At 40.3% G+C, this 19,108-nt stretch overlaps 1 protein-coding gene across 2 annotated transcripts in view; it reads left to right on the top strand.

Moving 5' to 3' along the window:
* The window catches only part of UBAP1 (ubiquitin associated protein 1), a 63,067-nt gene that overhangs the window by 14,174 nt on the left and 29,785 nt on the right, over positions 1 to 19,108 (top strand). For both annotated transcript variants that reach the window (XM_004747415.2, XM_045087904.1), the window contains one exon: positions 18,487 to 18,527. In XM_004747415.2, coding sequence (XP_004747472.1) covers positions 18,494 to 18,527 — 34 coding nt within the window. In that variant the 5' untranslated portion in view covers positions 18,487 to 18,493. The remainder of the gene's footprint in view (positions 1 to 18,486; positions 18,528 to 19,108) is intronic.

Below are 19,108 nucleotides of genomic sequence, written 5' to 3'. Positions count from 1 at the left end.
ATGAAGTTCCGTACTATATTTTTTCTTGTACAGATATACATATGATCAATTTTATTTAATTTTAAGAAGATTTTGTTTGTTTGTTTATTTATTTATTTATGTATGAGAGAGAGTGCACGAGGGTGGAGGGAGGAACAGAGGAAGAGGGAGAGAATCTTAAGCAGGCTCTAAGGCCAATGCAGAGCCTGACATGGGACTTGATCTCATGACCCTGAGATCATGACCAGACCCGAAATCAATTGAGTCAGCTACTTGACTGACTGAGCCACCCAGGCACCCCTAAAAGACTTTATTTTATTTTATTTTAATTTTTAAAGATTTTATTTATTTATTTGGGAGAGTGAGCGCATGAGCAGGGAGGAGAGAGAGAAGCAGGGTCCCTGTGAGTAGGAAGCCTGACTTGGGGCTAAATCCCAGGACTCTGGGATCATGACTTGAGCCAAAGGTAGGTACTTAACTGACTAAGCCATCCAGGTGTCCCAAAATATTTTATTTTTAATCTCTACACCCAACATGGGGCTTGAACTCAGAACCTTGAGATCAAGAGTCACCCGCTCTACCAACTGAGCCAATCAGTTGTCCTAGATGTGATCAATTTTAATTTATAAATTAGGCATAGTAAGAAATTAACAACAGTAATAAAATGGAGCAATTATAATGACATATATTGTAATAAATTGTGTGAATGTGGTCTCGAAGTATCTCATACTGTACTTCTTGTGAAATGATAAAATGTCTGTGTTGAAGCGAGATAAGTTACGTAGGCATTGTGACATACCATTAGGTTACTGTTGACCTTCTGATGATGATAGGTCGGAAGGAAGACCATCTCCCTCTATGGGGTTGTGCCATCTTTATATTGTTTGTTTCCTGGTGTACTGCACAGTGTTCCCTTTGGGGTGAATTCTCAAGTTTGGTGAACAGGGCTCTGTTAGATTTTTGTTTCCATGGGAAAAACCATTCAAATTTCACATGACTCCCAACAGTCAGAACAATGTAATCCACAAGACTCCTGGAAGAATAAAAAATTTGTTTGTTATTTCCTTCAGGTCAGATTCATAACCCATGGTGTGATATTTAGCTTGTGTAAAATAAAAGTTAATTAATTTATCATATTGGCTACTTATAAAGTAGGGTTATTAGTGTTAAATAGTAAGCATTTTCTTCTTAAAAAAGTGGGTGTGGACTGTGTATACTTACTGAGTCATAGATTCAGCAAGTGATTACATGTGTTTATGTGCTCTCATAACTAAGAATATGAAGGAAGTCTTGTGGTATTTTTCTTATGTGTATGAGCGCATAAAAGCCTCTAAAGTCTATAGTTACAAAAGAATAGATCCAGACCCTGAATTTTGAAAATGTTGTCAGATCATTTACTCCAGACTTCTCTTTTTACAGAAGTAGCCCTGAGTTCTTTTTTTTTTTCCACCCAAAGGTTTTGATAGGCCCTAAACCATCCCAAATTGACGGAAGAGTTAAGACTGGTACTCATGTTTTTAACTGTCCAGGGTGCTCTTTTCTCTCTTATGTGAGGTGTGATGTGATTTTGTTTTTTCTTTTCTTTTCTTAAAGATTTTATTTATTTGACAGACAGAGATCACAAGTAGGCAGAGAGGAAGGGAAGCAGGCTCCCCCCCTGAGCAGAGAGCCCAATGCAGGGCTCGATCCCAGGAGTCTGGGATCATGACCTGAGCCAAAGGCAGAGGCTTTAACCCACTTAGCCACCCAGGCACTCCGGTGTGATGTGATTTTTGAGAGTTGGGGAGGAGATGACATTTTTGGTTCAGTTACCTCTTGAAATTATTTCCCCCCCAATGTTAAATCACAGTTTAAAGAATTGAGGGGTGCCTGGGTGGCTCAGTTGGCTAAACATCTGCCTTCAGCTCAGGTCATGATCTCAGGGTCCTGGGATCAAGCCCCATGTCAGGCTCCAGGCTCAGCAGGGGAGTCTGTTTCTTCCTCTGCACTTCCCCCTGTTCACTCTCTCTCAAATAAATTAATAAAATCTTTTAAAAAGAATAGAATTGATAGGTTTATGGCTGTATCTCCTTTTGGGACTTTTTTTATGTTAAAAAATGTTTTTAAAGATTATTTGAGAGAGAACAAGTGGGGAGAGGAACTGAGGAAGAGGAAGCACTGAGCAGGGAGCCTGATGTGGGGCTTGATTCCAGGACCCTGAGATCATGACCTGACCCAAATGCAGATGCTTAACTGACTGAGCCACCCAGGTACCCTATTAAAATTTTTTTAAAAAATTAATTTAAGAATTTTAATGAATTGGCTAATGTAGAGGGGTTAAGGATAAAAAGAAGAATTATATGGATTAAAAATTTCTAATTAGCTAATACCTTATGTTACGACTCCCTGTTCACTTGTAATTAGCCATTACTTTGCTGTTATTTTGTTAGTCTTTTTTTTTTTTTAAAGATTATTTATTTATTTATTTGACAGACACAGAATACAAGTAAGCAGAGAGGCAGGCAGAGAAAGAGGAGGAAGCAGGCTCCCAGCTGAGCAGAGAGCCTGATGTGGGGCTTGATCCCAGGATCTGGGATCATGACCTGAGCCAAAGGCAGGGGCTTTAACCCACTGAGCCACCCAGGTGCCCCTATTTTGTTAGTCTTATAGGCCTTATGATTTCAGACTACTGGTAACTACAAAAGTCATTGCTTACCTTTCTCATTGTAAACAAAAACAAAACAAACTTTCTCATTGTAACGGTATTTTTTTGTCTAGTTATATTTGCAAAATACATATTATTTGGGAATATTAGTTATAAAATCATATTTTCAGAAAGTTTAAGGGGAGGTGTCAAGCAAATATGAAAAGACCTCCCCTTCTAAAGATTAGACATGGTGCTAGGTGCTGGTAGGATTAAGAGGAACCCAACATTGAGGAAAATCCTTGTCTGGATTTCCTGACCCAATTTGGAATTAGCTAGAGTTCTTTTTTTTTTTTTTTAAGATTTTATTTATTTGAAAAAGAGAGCAAGAGCATGGAAGGAGAAGGGATAGAGGGAGAGGGAGAGGCAGGCTCCCCACTGAGCAGGGAGCCCGATCCTGTGAGGATCCCAGGACTCTGAGATCATTCATGATATGAGCGGAGTGCAGATAAGTAACCAACTGAGCCACTGAGGTGCCCTGAATTAGCTAGAGTTCTTAACTGCAGTCCTCATAAAATCAGATTGGAGTAGTAATTTACTTTGACAATACTATATTATCTTTTTATGTACTTCATGTTGCTTTTTAAATTTTAGCAAGTTAATATTCTCCTATAACCAGTTTGTATTAAACTGTGTGAAACTAATTTTGTATTGAGTCACTAGTTGCTCTTCTTCTTCTTCTTCTTTTTTTTTTTTTAAGAATTTTTGTTTATTTATTAGATGGAGAGAGAACACAAGCAGCAGAGCAGCAGGCAGAGGGAGAGGGAGAAGCAGACTCTCTGCTGAGCAGGGATCCTGATGTGGGGCTTGATCCCAGGACCCTGGAATCATGACCCAAGCTGAAGGCAGTTGCTTAACCCACTGAGCCACCCAGATGCCCCCCCCCCCCTTTTAAAGATTTATTTATTTATTGATTTGACAGAGAGAGAGAGAAAGAGGCAGCAAAAGAAGAAACACAAGCAGTGGGAGTGAGAGGGAGAAAGCAGGCTCCCTGCCGAGCAGGGAGTCCTATGCAGGACTTGATCACAGGACCCTGGAATCATGGGCTGAGCCACCCAGGAGCCCCACTAGTTGCTCTTCTTATAGCCTTAAGTATGCTATATGATTAATAACTTTTTAATTTTTTATCTTATTTTTTTAAAAGATTTTATTTATTTTCTTGACAGAGATCACAAGTAGCCAAAGAGGCAGGCAGAGAGAGAGGGGTAAGCAAGCTCTCTAATGAGCAGATACCCCGATGCGGAGCTTGATCCCAGGACCCTGGGATCATGACCCGAGCAGAATGCAGAGGCTTAACCCACTGAGGCACCCAGGCACCCCTAATAACTTTTTTAAAACTTCATTTGCAAAAATAATTAGAAAACTTGTGCATTACAGCAGTTTGTCTTTTTTTTTCCTTTTAATATTTATTTATTTGAGAGAGTGCGAGAGAGTCCATGCAGGCTGGGGTGGGGTAGAGGGAGTGAGAATTCTCAGGTAGACTCCATGCCCAGCACAGAGTCATGCAGGGTTCAATTCCAGGATCCTGAGGTATGACCTGAGCCAAAACCAAGAGTTGGATGCTCAACTGTCTGAGCCGGGGCGCCTGGGTGGTTCAGTGGGTTAAAGCCTCTGCCTTCGTTCGGCTCAGGTCGTGATCCCAGGGTTCTGGGATTGAGCCCCGCATCAGGCTCCTCTCTGCTCAGCAGGGAGCCTGCTTTCCCCCTCTCTCTTTCTGCTTGCCTCTCTGCCTACTTGTGATCTCTGTCTTTCAAATAAATAAATAAAATAAAAAAAAATACAGTTTAAAAAAAATAACCTTCATTTTCTGGGGCATGTAGATGGCTCAGTTGGAAGAGCATGAAAGCCTTGATGTTGGGGTTGTAGTTTGACCCCACGTTGGGCATAGATTACTAAGAATAAATAAAAAAAATAACCATCATATTCTAATTTTTTCATAGGATAAGCATTTTGTTGGATTATAAGTCTCAGTTATTTTTGCTCAGTACCTTTCCAAGTAGAATGAAAATAGGAATTATGTATTTGGGCAGTTGCATCATGTTACTATGCCTTTGATAGATCTGGAATTTATTTTGGGATGGAGTATGAGGGGAGCATCCAGCTTTTTTTCTAGGTGATTACCTGTTGTTCATCACTTCACAAATTCTATTATTTTTTAAAGATTTTATTTATTTATTTATTTGTCAGAGAGAGAATGTGCACACACAAGCAGGGAGAGTGGCGGCAGAGGGAGAAGAAGGCTCCCTGCTAAGCAAGGAGCCTGATGCGGGGGGGACTCTATCCCAGGACCCTGGAATCATGACCCATGCCAAAGGCAGACACTTAACCAGCTGAGCCACCCAGGCATCCCAACGTTTCCTTGCACAAATTTTAAATGGCAGCTTTACTGTATAATACATTTCCATATTTTGGTAATTTTTTAGGGATTTCTGTTCCGTTCCACTGATCTGTGTGCCAGTATGGCATAGCTGTGTTACATCTTACAGTAAACATTTTAATATCTGATAGGCTAGTTTCCATTATTATCTTTAGAATTTTCTTGGCTATTGTTGCATATATTGTTATTTCTGTATGAGTGTTATCTATCTATTTATATTTATTTATTTATTTTAAAAAGATTTTATTTATTTATGACTGATAGAGATAGCAAGAGAGGGCACACAGCTTGGAGGAGCTGAGAGGGAGAAGCAGGTTCCCTGCTGAGCAGGATGCTGGGATCATGACCTGAATAGAAAGCAGACGCCTAATGACTGAGCCTCCCAGGCGCTCCTCCATATGTACTTTAGAGTCATCTTTTCTAGTTAATTAAACAGAAGACTGTAGTTTTCACTTTTATCTTGCTAAGTAGAGAAACTTAGGGAGAATTGATCTTAATGATGTTGCATGTCCTAATCAAGGTTTATCATATGTTTTTCCAATTATGTAAGTCCTCTTTTCTTTCAGTAGAGCTTTAGTTTCTTTTGTTGTATCTTAAGTTTATTCCTGCTTCTTATCTTTTGGGGCAAATTGTATGTTTCCATTATATTTCTTATCTAGTTATTGTATACATGAAGGCTGTTTATTTCAAAATACATGTTGGAGATACTTTGGCTTTGGTTCCAGACTACTACAATAAACTGAACATCACAATGAAGCAATTCAGATGAATATTTTGGTTTCTAGGTGCATGTAAAAGTTATATTTACACTATACTGTAGTCTTTGAAGTGTGCAATGGCATTGTGTCTAAAAAAACCAATATACCTACGTCCATTAAAAAATACTTCGTTGGTCAGAAATGTTGCCCATCATCTGAGCTTTCAGCAACTTGCAATTTTTTTTTTTTTTTAAAGATTTTATTGGGGCACCTGGGCGGCTCATGGGTTAGGGCCTATGCCTTGGGCTCGGGGTCCTGGGATCGAGCCCTGAGTTGGGCTCTCTGCTCAGCGGGGAGCCTCCTTCCTCCTCTCTCTGCCTGCTTCTCTGCCTGCTTGTGATCTTTGTCTGTCAAATGGATAAATTAAAATAAAAAAAATGTTTAAAGATTTTATTTATTTGACAGATGAGCTCACAAGCTGAAGGCAGAGGCTTTAACTCACTGAGCCACACAGGTACCCCTGCAGCAACTTGTAATTTTATTGTTGGTGGAGGGTCCTGCCTCAGTCTTGATGGCTCCTGACTGATCCAGGATGGTGGTTGCTAAAGGTTGGGGTGGCTGTGGCCAGTTCTTAAAATAAGACAGGAATGTAGTTTGCTGCATCCTTGACTTTTTCTTCCATAACAATTACTTCTTAGCATGAGATGTTGTTTGGTAACATTTTACCCACAGTAGAGCTTTCAGAATTGAGTCGGTTCTCTCAAACCTTGCTGCTACTTTATCAGCTAAGTTCATGTAATGTTTGGGGCACCTCAGTTATTAAACTTCTGCTTTTGGCTTCGGTCACGATCTCAGGGTCCTGGGATTGAGTCCCACATTGGGCTCCCTGCTCTGCGGGGAGCCTGCTTCTCCCTCTCCCACTCCCCCTGCTTGTGTTCCCTCTCTCACTGTGTCTCTCTCTGTCAAATAAATAAATACAATCTTAAAAAAAAGTTTTATGTAACATCTGAAATCCTTTGTCGTCATTTCTGCCGTCTTCAAGGCATTTCCACCAGGAGTAGATTCCATTTTAAGAAACCACTTTATTTTTTCATCCATGAGGAACAACTCTTCATCCATTAAAGTTTTATCCTGAGATTATAGCAATTCAGACACATCTTCAGGCTCCACTTCTGTTTCCCTTTCTATTTCTACTACATTGCACTTACTTTGTCCACTGAAGTCTTAAAATTTCAGTACATAAAAAACTGTGTGAAGTGCAGTAAAGCAAAATACAGTAAGACAAAGTGTGCCTGTATTAATTTGTACCCGGAAACACTTCATTGTATTCTCTTATATTTGTAATAATTTTTTAGTTCTGGGGTTTCCCTGGGAAGCAGTCTCTTTTCTAACTTTTTATATCTTTTAACCTCTTTCATCTAATGTTAAATAACAATGTTAAAAAATTATGATAATAATGGACATCATTATAGTGTTCCTGTGCTTAGCAGGAATCTTGTTTCCCCATGAGTCAGCATTCTCTGACTTTGGTATTGAGGGAGATGGTTTTCATTGTTGCTTTTAACCTCATGTTAAGAAGAGGACCATATGACTTTTTTTTTTTTTTAAGATTTTATTTATTTATTTGACAGAGATCACAAGTAGGCAGAGAGGCAGGCAGAGAGAGAGAGAGGAGGAAGCAGGTCCCCTGCTGAGCAGAGAGCCTGATGCGGGGCTCGATCCCTGGACCCTGGGATCATGACCCGAGCTGAAGGCAGAGGCTGAGCCACCCAGGCGCCCCCCCCATATGACTTTTCTTAAATCTGTTAATGAATGGTGAAATGTACCAACAGATGCATAGTATTGAGCTATACTGAATTCGTGGACTAAATTTTTCTACTTGGACATGATGTATTCCTATAATGTATTATTAAAATTGCTTTGTGCTTTTTATTTTGAGAATTTTTAAGAAAGATTTTATTTATTTATTTGACACACAGAGAGAGAGAGAGAGAGAGAAATCAAAAGTCGGCAGAGAGGCAGGCAGGCAGGCAGAGAGGGGGAAGCAGGCTCCCCGCTGAGCAGAGAGCCCAGCGCAGGGCTTGAATCCCAGGACCCTGAGATCATGACCTGAGCCAAAGGCAGAAGCTTAACCCACTGAGCCCCCCCACATGTGCCCCTATTTTGAGGATTTTTAAAATCTCTGTGCATACATGAGATTTTTCTGTAATTTTCTATTTAAAGGCATCAGTATTATGCTTGCTTTAAAAAAATTTTTTTTAAACTTTCCTGTGTGTTAAACTCAAACTACAGTTAGGTTTCTTTTGGTTGCAAGAGCTCTTTGATGAGTTTTTCTGTTTCCTTTGTAGTGTACTCATCTGGTTAAGATTTCTGCCTCTTGTGGAGTTAGTTTTTTATTTTAAAGATTTTATTTATTTATTTGACAGACAGAGCTCACAAGTAGGCAGAGAGGCAGGCAGAGAGAGAGAGGGGAGGGGGGAAGTAGGCTCCTCACTGAGCGGAGAGCCAGACTTGGGGGCTCCATCCTAGGACCCTGGGATCACGACCTGAGCCAAAGCCAGTCGCTTTAACCCACTGAGCCACCCAGGCGCCCCCTTGTGGAGTTAGTTTTCATAAATAATACTTTCCTGGAAGATCATTTTATCCAGGTTCTCATGGAGATGAACAAAGCAGTGTCTTTGGATTATTTTAATTTTCTCTGTTTTGTACACTTTTTTCTCTCTTTTTAAAGTTAAGTTAGGGGTGCCTGGGTGGCTTAGTTGCTAAGTGTCTGTCTGCAGCTCAGGTCACGATCCCAGGGTCCTGGGATTGAGGCCCACATTGGGCTCCCTGCTCTGCGGGAAGCCTGCTTCTCCCATTCCCTCTTCTCCTGCTTTTTTTCCCTCTCTCTTTCTTTCTCTATCAAATAAATAAATGAAATATATTTTTTTAAATAGATGAAATCTTAGAAAGAAAAAGTTAGTTTTGATGGTTTATGTATTTTCCAAAGAACCAGCTCTCTTGGGTTTATTTATTAGTATATCAATTTCTGATTTTTAAAAAATATTTTATTTATTTATTTGACAGAGAGATATCACAAGTAGGTAGAGGGGCAGGCAGAGAGAGAGAGAGGGAAGCAGGCTCCCTGCTGAGCAGACAATCAGCGGAGCCACCAAGGCGCCCCAATAAATCAGTAGTTCCTAAGACCAATAACAATACCATACAAATGGTCCTAGGTTACAGACTTCATGGAAGTATAACAGCTGTTTCACTTTTTTGAGGATAAAGAACGTAATCCACGATGAAGAGCTAATGTTACGAACTGACCCAAGTAACACTGTATCACTAAGCATGAAACAAAAACTACAGGAAGCAGAAGAACTAAATAGAAATATATAATTAATAAGATAGATATAATTTATATCATATCAAAAGCACCCTGAAAGCAGGATATACCACAAGTATCCAAAGAACACTATAAAAACCTAAGTAAATACTAGGCTACAAAGAAAATTCCAATAAATATTCAAAATCAGAAGCAGCACAGTCAATAGTCAAAAGGCCAAAAAAAAATTAGGAATTAATGACATCAGAAAACAAAAAGGCGAGGCGCCTGGGTGGCTCAGTGCGTTAAAGCCTCTGCCTTCAGCTCAGGTCATGATCCCAGGGTACTGGGATCGAGTCCCGCATCCGGCTCCCTGCTCAGCGGGGAGCCTACTTCTCCCTCTCCTTCTCCTTGCCATTCCCCCTGCTTGTGCTCTCTCTCTCTCAAACAAATGAAAAAGTCTTAGAATAAAGCAGTAGTTTCCTTTTTTTAAAAAATTATATTTTCTCTCTCTCAGGTCACAGTCTCTCATTAATTACATACTGTGTTGTTTCTGTTTAATCCTCTTGCAGGTATCTGGGGTATTCTTTCCCTCTCTTGTTCCCTAAATTTTTTTTGTTTTTTTTTTTTAAGATTTTGTTTATTTTTTTTGACAGAGATCACAAGTAGAGAGGCAGGCAGAGGGAGTGGGGGAAGCAGGCTCTCTACCGAGCAGAGAGCCTGATGTGGGGCTTGATCCCAGGGGATCATGACCTGAGCCGAAGGCAGAGGCCCCAACCCACTGAGCCACCCAGTGGCCCCTTTTTTTCTAAATACAAAATATGTCAGTCAGTAGATATGCGCTCACTAGGGCACAAAAGGAAAAACCAAAAGCCACATGTTGTAAACCCATCATCCAAGTATACCGCCATTATAAGACTATATCTTACCCCTATTTGTTTCCATATTCACACAGACCCACTCCCCTCTTTTCAAAAATCGTAGGGCGCATTAGATCTTGTTTCTGTAGGTTAGTGACTCAAATTTAGATTTTCCATTTTTGCTCTCTCTGAAATGGTGGTGCTCAGGACAAATCCGACTGAATAAGCAGTATTCCAGCTGAATTGAAAGAAGCAATTAATGCATAAAGAAAAGCTTACTAGGGTTATTGAAAAGCTCAGTGTGAATCTGTGGATTCTTGACCTCTGTTATTGGCTTTCTGTCTTCAGCCAGATATGCTGATGTGCAGCAGCCAATAATAAAGGGGCTTAGTTTTGTAAACACAGAGCTTGTGGACAGTGATAGATCCTGAAAATAGTATCTCTGGCTGATTCTGACTTGAAACTGAAAGTAAGGTCTCAAATGCAGTTCAATGTTCACAGCCACGCTTTTCACTCAAAATAAGAGTCTAAACATTCAGGGGCGCCTGGGTGGCTCAGTGGGTTAAGCCGCTGCCCTCGGCTCAGGTCATGATCTCAGGGTCTTGGGATCGAGTCCCGCATCGGGCTCTCTGCTCAGCAGGGAGTCTGCTTCCTCCTCTCTCTCTCTCTCTGCCTGCCTCTCTGCCTACTTGTGATCTCTCTCTGTCAAATAAATAAATAAAATCTTTAAAAAAAAGAAGAGTCTAAACATTCAAATAAAAATCTACATTTTGTGTGTGGTGTACTGGTAGAATACTTGGCAAGTGGTTTACTTTCTTCTAAGTTTATATATGTGTGTGTGTGTGTGTATATATATATATATATATAACTTTTTTTTTTAAAGATTTTATTCATTTGAGAGAGAGAGTGAGAGAGAGCATGAGGTGCAGGAGGGCAGATGGAGAGGAAGAGGCAAACTCCCACTGAGCAGGAAGCCCAATGAAGGGCTCAATCCCAGGACCCTGAGATCATGACCTGAGCCAAAGGCCCAACCAGCTGAGCCTCCCCAGCACCCTTTCTAAGTTATGTTTTTACCAGCCTTTGTTGAGCTCTTGCTGTGTTTCAGGCAGTATGCAAAGATATCTATATACATTTTAAAAAATATTCATACTCATTTGAGGTTATTATTTTATATGTGATACAGAAAAATGGTTTCCAAGACTTTTGGATTTCATGGGTGACTAAAATTTGAAAAGGGGGTTGGGATTAACGTGGTTGTCAGCTTTTTATTTTGTCACTAAAAGACATCTTTTAAAAGCTACTGTGGGGGCGCCTGGGTGACTCAGTCAGTTAGGTGTCTGATTTCGGCTCAGGTTGTGATCTCAGGGTTCTGGGATCGAGCCCTGCATGGGGCTCCATGCTTGCTAGAAGAGTGTGCTTGTCCCTCATCCTCTCCTCCTGCCCTCGCCTCCTGCTTGCACTCTCTCTCTAATAAATAAATATATTTTTTAAAATTTTATTTATTTAGGGGCGCCTGGGTGGCTCAGTGGTTTGGGCTGCTGCCTTCGGCTCGGGTCATGATCTCAGGGTCCTGGGATCGAGCCCTGCATCGGGCTCCCTGCTCCGCGGGAAGCCTGCTTCCCTCTCTCTCTCTCTCGCTGCCTGCCTCTCTGCCTACTTGTGATCTCTGTCTGTCAAATAAATAAATAAAATCTTTAAAAAAATTTTTTATTTATTTATTTGACAGAGATCACAAGTAGGCAGAGAGGCAGGCAGAGAGAGAGGGGGAAGCAGGCTCCCTGCTGAGCAGAGAGCCTGATGTGGGGCTCCATCCCAGGACACTGGGATCATGACCCGAGCCAAAGGCAGAGGCTTTACCCACTGAGCCACCCAGATGCCCCTAAATCTTTTTTTTTTTTTTTTTAAGATTTTAAAAATTTATTTGACAGAGATCCCAAGTAGGCAGAGAGGCAGGCAGAGAGAGGAGGAAGCAGGCTCCCTGCTGAGCAGAAAGCCTGTTGAGGGGCTCAATCCCAGGACCCTGGGATCATGACCTGAGCCAAAGGCAGAGGCTTTAACCCACTGAGTCACCCAGGCGCCCCCCTAATTAAATCTTTTTTTTTTTTTTTAAGATTTTATTTATTTATTTGACAGAGATCAAAAGTAGGCAGTGAGGCAGGCAGAGAGAGAGAGAGAGAGAGAGGAGGAGGAAGCAGGCTCCCTGCTGAGCAGAGAGTCCTATGCGGGGCTCCATCCCAGGACCCTGAGATCATGACCTGAGCCGAAGGCAGAGGCTTAACCCACTGAGCCACCCAGGTGCCCCTAAATAAAACTTTTTTTAAAAAGTTACTGTGTATAGGAAATGATGTCACTTGTTCTGAATACTAAATATTTAATTTGGGAACAAAATATTTTTACTTTTCTTTTATTCTTCTGTTACAGATTCGTGGTATGTTTAGGGTTGGCCGATTATTCAGTCTCCTACCCTTTTATTTTACTGTTGAAGGAACTAAGACTCCAAAATATCTCTGAGATCTGTGAGAAAATAAAGCTTTTTCTGATGAATATAGTATAGCGTTGTATTGACATACTAATAGCCGTTACATGTGTGATTTTTGTCATATACATGTTGGTATGAATGCTAGTTGTATGGGTGTTAACTTGTTTTTAGACTTGAAATTTGATTCCCAGTGCCATCTTTTTCTGTAAGAGAGTTTCCTGGATTAATTTGTATCTGGGGAAATTCCTCATTGCAGCTCTTATTGCAGTATAATGTGTGACTGTGATAGCTTACTGAGATACTCAATTTCTATGTATTAGGAAACTTTGTAAGAATGTAATTTCATGTAATAGGAATTTAATGATATAAGAAAGGGAAGAAAGAAAATGAGACCATCAGTACAATTGCCTTGGGCTTTCTCTTCCCCCTTGGAAAGGGCCTGTGTGTTGGCTGGTTGGTGTTTGCTTTTTCTCTTGGTCCTCTACTCCTACCCTCCTCACCTTGCTCTTGTTCCAATACTTGTTCTATCTCTTTTGATCTCGGGGTCCTGGGATAGAGCCCCATGTTGGGCTCCTTGCTTGGTGGTGAGTCTTTTTCTCCTTCTCCCTCCCCTGCTGTTCCCCTACTTGTGCTCTCTCTCTCCCTGTCAAACAGATGAATGAATAAAAACTTAAAAAAAAAACACAAAAAATGAAGCCCCCCCCCATAAAATCTGCATATTATCAGCTGTGTTGGGGCATATTTTTAAAGAATTTACATCCTTTTGGGGCGCCTGGGTGGCTCAGTGGGTTAAAGCCTCTGCCTTTGGCTCAGGTCGTGATCCCAGGGTCCTGGGATCGAGCCCTGCATCGGGCTCTCTACTCAGCAGGGAGCCTGCTTCCCTTCCTCTCTCTCTCTGCCTGCCTTTCTGACTACCTGTGATCTTTCTCTGTCAAATAAATAAATAAAATCTTAAAAATAAATAAATAAATAAATAAATACATAGATCTTTAAAAAATTTACATCCTTTTATTTAGTAATAGGGGTACTATATTTTAATTCTAACTTTTTTAAATAGAGATTTTGCTTTTTTGCACATAATATGCATGCTTTAACATGGGAGATACAGAGGAGAATTTTTTATTTGTATTTGCCTAAGGAATAATGATATTGAACATCATCTCATGTGCTTTTTGGTTATCTGTATATGTCTTCTTCGGCAAATTGATTATTCGTATTCTTTTACATGTTTTCTTGTTGGGTTGTCTTTTTATTACTGAGTTGTGGTGTTATTTATATATTCTAGATACAGTCCCCTTATCGGATACATCACTTGCAAGTATATTTTTCTTCCATTCTGTGGGTTATCTTTTGTTTGAACCTTTTCAAAAAAAGCCCTTAAGAATCCATTTAGGGACACCTGGCTGGCTCAGTCAGTAGAGCATGCAACTTTTGATTTCAGGTTATGAGTTCAAGCCCCAAGTTGGGTGTAGAGCCGACTTTTGGTGAAACTTTTTTTTTTTTTTAAGATTTTTTTTTTTTTTTTAATTTGACAGATCACAAGTAGCAGAGAGGTAGGCAGAGAAAGAGGGGGGAAGCAGGCTCCCTGATGAGCAGAGAGCTCCATGTGGGGCTCGATCCCAGGACCCTGAGACTATGACTTGAGCCAAAGGCAGAGGTTAACTCACTGAACCACCCAGGCGCCCCATTTGTTGAAACTTCTTAAAATATTTATGAAGTTAGCTTCTTCTGGGAATTGTTTGCAAAATTATTTTTTATTTTTATTTTATTTTTAAAGATTTTATTTATTTATTTGATAGAGATCACAAGTAGGCAGAGAGGCAGGCAGAGATAGAGGGGGAAACAGGCTCCCTAATGAGCAGAGAGCCTGATGTGGAGCTCGATCCCAGGACCCTGGGATCATGACCTGAGCCAAAGGCAGAGGCTTTAACCCACTGAGCCACCCAGGTGCCCCGCAAAATTATTTTTTAAATCAGAGGTTCAAGGAGTTTCTCCTAACCCATTTACCTCAAAAACACCCGCTTTTTCCAACAGCTGATATCCCACAGTATTAATAAATACTAGCGACACATAGATGAAAATGCTCATTTTCTGCATCTCTGTGTCGCACCTGTCTTTGGTGGGTGCTTAAATACTGCTTTTTTCCCCACCAGAGACTGAAGCACATTTCTGCTAAGTGCCAATGTGTGAAGGGTCAGACTGCGAAGAATCTTCTTGGTTTTAGGAGTCTCACAGTATTGTGATTTACGTACATTTTGATGGCTTTGTAGCATGTATGCCAGTGAAATATCTTCTGCACACAAAAGTTCTAAATCTTTTTTTAAAAAAAAGATTTTATTTATTTGACAGAGAGGGACACAGTGAGAGAGGGAACACAAGCAGGGGGAGCGGGAGAAGGAGAAACAGGCTTCTCGCTGAGCGGGGAGCTCGATGTGGGGCTCGATCCCAGGACCCTGGGATCATGACCTGAGCCGAAGGCAGACGCTTAAGGGACTGAGTCACCCAGGCGCCCCAATTTTAATAATTTTTAGCATGGTTTGTTACTTCTTTGAAAATGGATGATCCATATACTTTATAATTTTAGCTCTCCACTAGAATTGATTAGAATATCAACCAGAATATTTTGTCCCCACATCATGCTGGAAAACTGAAACTTTTAAAGTAAAGCTTTAAAGAAATTATAAAATAGGGATGCCTGGATGGCTCAGTTGGTTGAGCATCTGCCTTTGGCTCAGGTCGTGATTCTAGGGTCCTAGGGTCCTGGGATCGAGTCCCATATTGGGCTCCTTGCTCAGTGGAGAGCCTCTTTCTCTTTCTGCCTCTCCCCCTGCTCATGCTCTCTCTGACAAATAAATAAATAAAATCTTAAAAAATAATAAAATAAATAATAAAATAAATACCTGTTTACCGTAGAATGTTCAGAAACCGTAGAGAACTGTTATGAATTATTCCCAGTCCTACCACCTAGAGGCAGCCACTTTTTAAAAAAATTTTATTCATTTTTTAAGAAATTTTATTTTTAAATAATCTCTACATCCAAGGGGCTCAGATCTACACCCCTGAGATCAGAGTCACACGCTCTATAAACTGAGCCAGTCAGGTGCTCCATACATAATATTTTCTACCCTTTAGAGTCCCTGGTAACTAGATTACTTTTCCTATAGTTTTGCCTCTTTTCTATTCCTGTAGTTTGTTATATATAAGTAGAATCATATAATATGTAACCTTTGGAGCCTGGCTTCTTTCACTTACCATAATACATTTGAGATTGGTCCATGTTGTAGTTGTGTTACACCGTGTACAATTTCATCCATCCATCCATTTATTTATTTATTTATTTTAATAATTTAAAAATTTTTTTAGAAACATATAATGTATTATTAGCACCAGGGATACAGGTCTGTGACTTGCCAGGTTTACACACTTCACAGCACTCACCATAGCATATACTCTCCCCAATGTCCATAACCCCACCACCCTCTCCCTCCCCACCTTCCCTCCTGCCACTGCCCTGTAACCCTCAGTTTGTTTTATGAGATTAAGAGTCTCTTATGGTTTGTCTTCCTCCCGATCCCATCTTGTTTCATTTATTCTTTTCCTACCCCCAACCCCCCATGTTGCATCTCCACTTCCTCTTATCAGGGAGATCATATGATACTTGTCTTTCCCCAATTGACTTATTTCGCTAAGCATAATACCCTCTAGTTCCATCCACATTGTTGCAAATGTTGATTTCATTTCTTTTGATGGCTGCATAGTATTCCATTGTATGTATGTATATATGTGTATGTGTATATATATAGATATAGATATACCACATCTTCTTTATCCATTCATCTGTTGATGGACTTCTAGGTTCTTTCCATAGTTTGGTTATTGTGGACTTGCTGCTATAAACATTTGGGTACACATGCCCCTTCAGATCACTACCTTGTATTTTTTTTTTTAATTATTTTTTAAAGATTTTTATTTATTTATTTGACAGACACAGATCACAAGTAGGCAGAGAGGCAGGCAGAGAGAGAGAGAGGAGAAAGCAGACTCCCTGCTGAGCGGAGAGCCTGATGTGGGGCTCGATTCCAGGACCCTGGGATGATGATCTGAGCCGAAAGCAGAGGCTTTAACCCACTGAGCCACCCAGGCGCCCACTACATTTGTATCTTAAGGGTGAATACCCAGTAGTGCAATTGCTGGGTCGTAGGGTAGCTCTATTTTCAACTTTTTTTTTTTCTTAATTTAAATTTAAATTTTTTCTTTTTAAGATTTTTTAAAAAAATTATTCATTTAACAGACAGAGATCACAAGTAGGCAGAGAGGCAGGCAGAGAGAGAGGAAGGGAAGTAGGCTCCCTGCTGGGCAGAGAGCCCAATGTGGGACTTGATCCCAGGACCCTGAGATCACGACCTGAGCTGAAGGCAGAGACTTTAACCCACTGAGCCACCCAGGTGCCCCTATTTTCAACTTTTTGAGGAACCTCCATGTCATTTATTTATTTTTAAGATTTTATTTATTTTAGAGAGTGTGACAGAGAGAGATGGGGACGAGCAGAGGGAGGGAGGCAAGCAGACTCCGTGTTGAGTATGGAGCTGATTGGGGGCTCAATGCAAAGCTTGGTCTTAGGACCCTGATCATGACCTGAGCTGAAATCAAGAGTCAGAAAGCTTAACTAACTGAACCACCCAGGTGTCCCTGTCAGTTCATCCATTTAAAGTACATAGGGGTGTGTGGCTGGTTTAGTTGGAAGAGCATGAGACTTTTTTTTTAAGATTTTATTTATTTATTTGACAGAGAGAGAGAGAGAGAGAAAGAGATCACAAGTAGGCAGAGGCAGGCAGAGAGAGAGGGGGAAGCAGTCTTCCCACCCAGCAGAGAGCCCAAAGCAGGGCTCGATCCCAGGACCCTGAGATCATGACTGGAGCCAAAAGCAGAGGCTCAACCCACTGAGCCACCCAGGCGCCCCCGAGCACGAGACTCTTGATCTTGCGTCACAAGTTCAAGCCCCATGACTCTTGATCTCAGGTCACAAGTTTAACGCTAGGTTGAGTATAGAGATTACTTAAATAAATAAAACTTAAAAAAAAAAAAAGATCAGCTTGTTAATTTCTTTCTTATTTAAAAAAAAAAAAGATTTTATTTACTTATTTGACAGTGAGACAGCGAGAGAAGGAACACAAGCAGGGAGTGTGGGAGAGGGAGAAGCAGGCTTCCTCAGAGTGGGAAGCTGGACCTGGTGCTCCGTCCCAGGACCCTAGGCTCATGACCCCAGCTGAAGGCAGATGCTTAATGACTGAGTCACTCAGGCACCCAATTTGTTAATTTCTTTAAAAAAAAAATCGTATGCAGATTTTAATTCTATTTTGAATAGTTTTCACAAGATAGGTGCAATATACTTTTCTTTTTTTTTGTTTTGTAACTTTTGGTTGAAATAGATTATTTTCAGTATGATGCCTTACAGTGTATTGTAAATAGGCTAATGGACAAAAGACAATAAATTCATAGAGCTAACCTTAATTTTTTTCCTGCTTACATTTTCCCCCCCTGCTTATATTCTTAAGTTACAGGTATAAATACCATATCAAGGGCAGTAGACCGACTTTTAGGTTTAAGAGCTCAGATTATTTGTTTGAGACAGGACTTCAGACCTACTTTTATAGGGAATGAAAATGCAAATGTGTGGTTTTATGTTTTTGTCCTTCACTTAAAAAAATTTTAAGATTTTATTTATTTGAGAGAAAGAGAGAGAGAGCCTGAGCACAAGTTGGGGGAGGCAGAGGGAGAAGGAGACTACTTGCAGAGCTGGGAGCCTGAAATCTGGCTCCATCCAAGGGCCCTGGTTCATGACCTGAGCCAAAGGCAGACGCTTGACTGACTGAGCCACCCAGGTGTCCCCACACATATATTTTTAGAACATACAGATTTTAGAAATATTTAACTTTTCTCTAGAAAACAAGTATCTCTACCTTTCTCCTTTTTTGAGATTTTGGGACTAAGAAGTTTGAAGACTGTATTCTGGGTTTTTTTTTTTTGTAGTCTCAATATTCTCATAATGATTTGTTTTTATCCCCTCAGAGCATGTTGTGCTTAAAAATATTTCTTTGTTTTTCAGGTTCTAAATGGCTTCTAAGAAGTTGGGTGCAGATTTTCATGGTAAGTGGACTGTTAGATATCATGGTTTAAGTTATGATTTGCTCTGAGGATTTGAAATCACTTAGCGTTAGGTAAATGCCCCTTTTTGTTTATTTAAATGAACAACTTGAGAAAAAGTTGTGCAACAGTGTAGCCTATACATTCTACTGGATTTCAGGTTGTGTAATATTGAAGTATTGAAGTAGTTAGTTACATTTTAGAGTCTCTGTGGTTATTGTACTTGAAACTACCAGAGATGGATGGGGAGCCTATCTATTTTTTATTGTTTTGAAGTCCTTAACATTCCCTTTGTTACTCTCTGGTCATAGCTTTTCGTTGTCTCAGGTGTGAAACACTCTAAAACTTAGTACTTAATAATGTTTTGCTTTAGTGTCTATCCCTGTCATCCTCCCTTCCTGCCCCACAGTCATAGGAAATAATGACTACAAATAAACCATGATCAGTAATTACAGACATGTTAGTGGTAGTAATTACAATTTTGTATTTGAAATGAATAGTTTATCATCCTTTTCTGTGATATAACCTTTCAATAAGCTTTATTATCTGCATTTGGGAGGAATGGATGTGCCTAAGAATTAAAG

The sequence above is a fragment of the Mustela putorius genome, unplaced genomic scaffold (assembly GCF_011764305.1).
Source record: "Mustela putorius furo isolate JIRA1106 unplaced genomic scaffold, ASM1176430v1.1 tig00001584_pilon_pilon_pilon, whole genome shotgun sequence".
In the NCBI taxonomy this organism is placed as follows: Eukaryota; Metazoa; Chordata; class Mammalia; order Carnivora; family Mustelidae; genus Mustela; species Mustela putorius.
The sequence above is the reverse complement of the archived record's forward strand: the minus strand, read 5'-3'. Positions and strand labels throughout refer to the sequence as shown.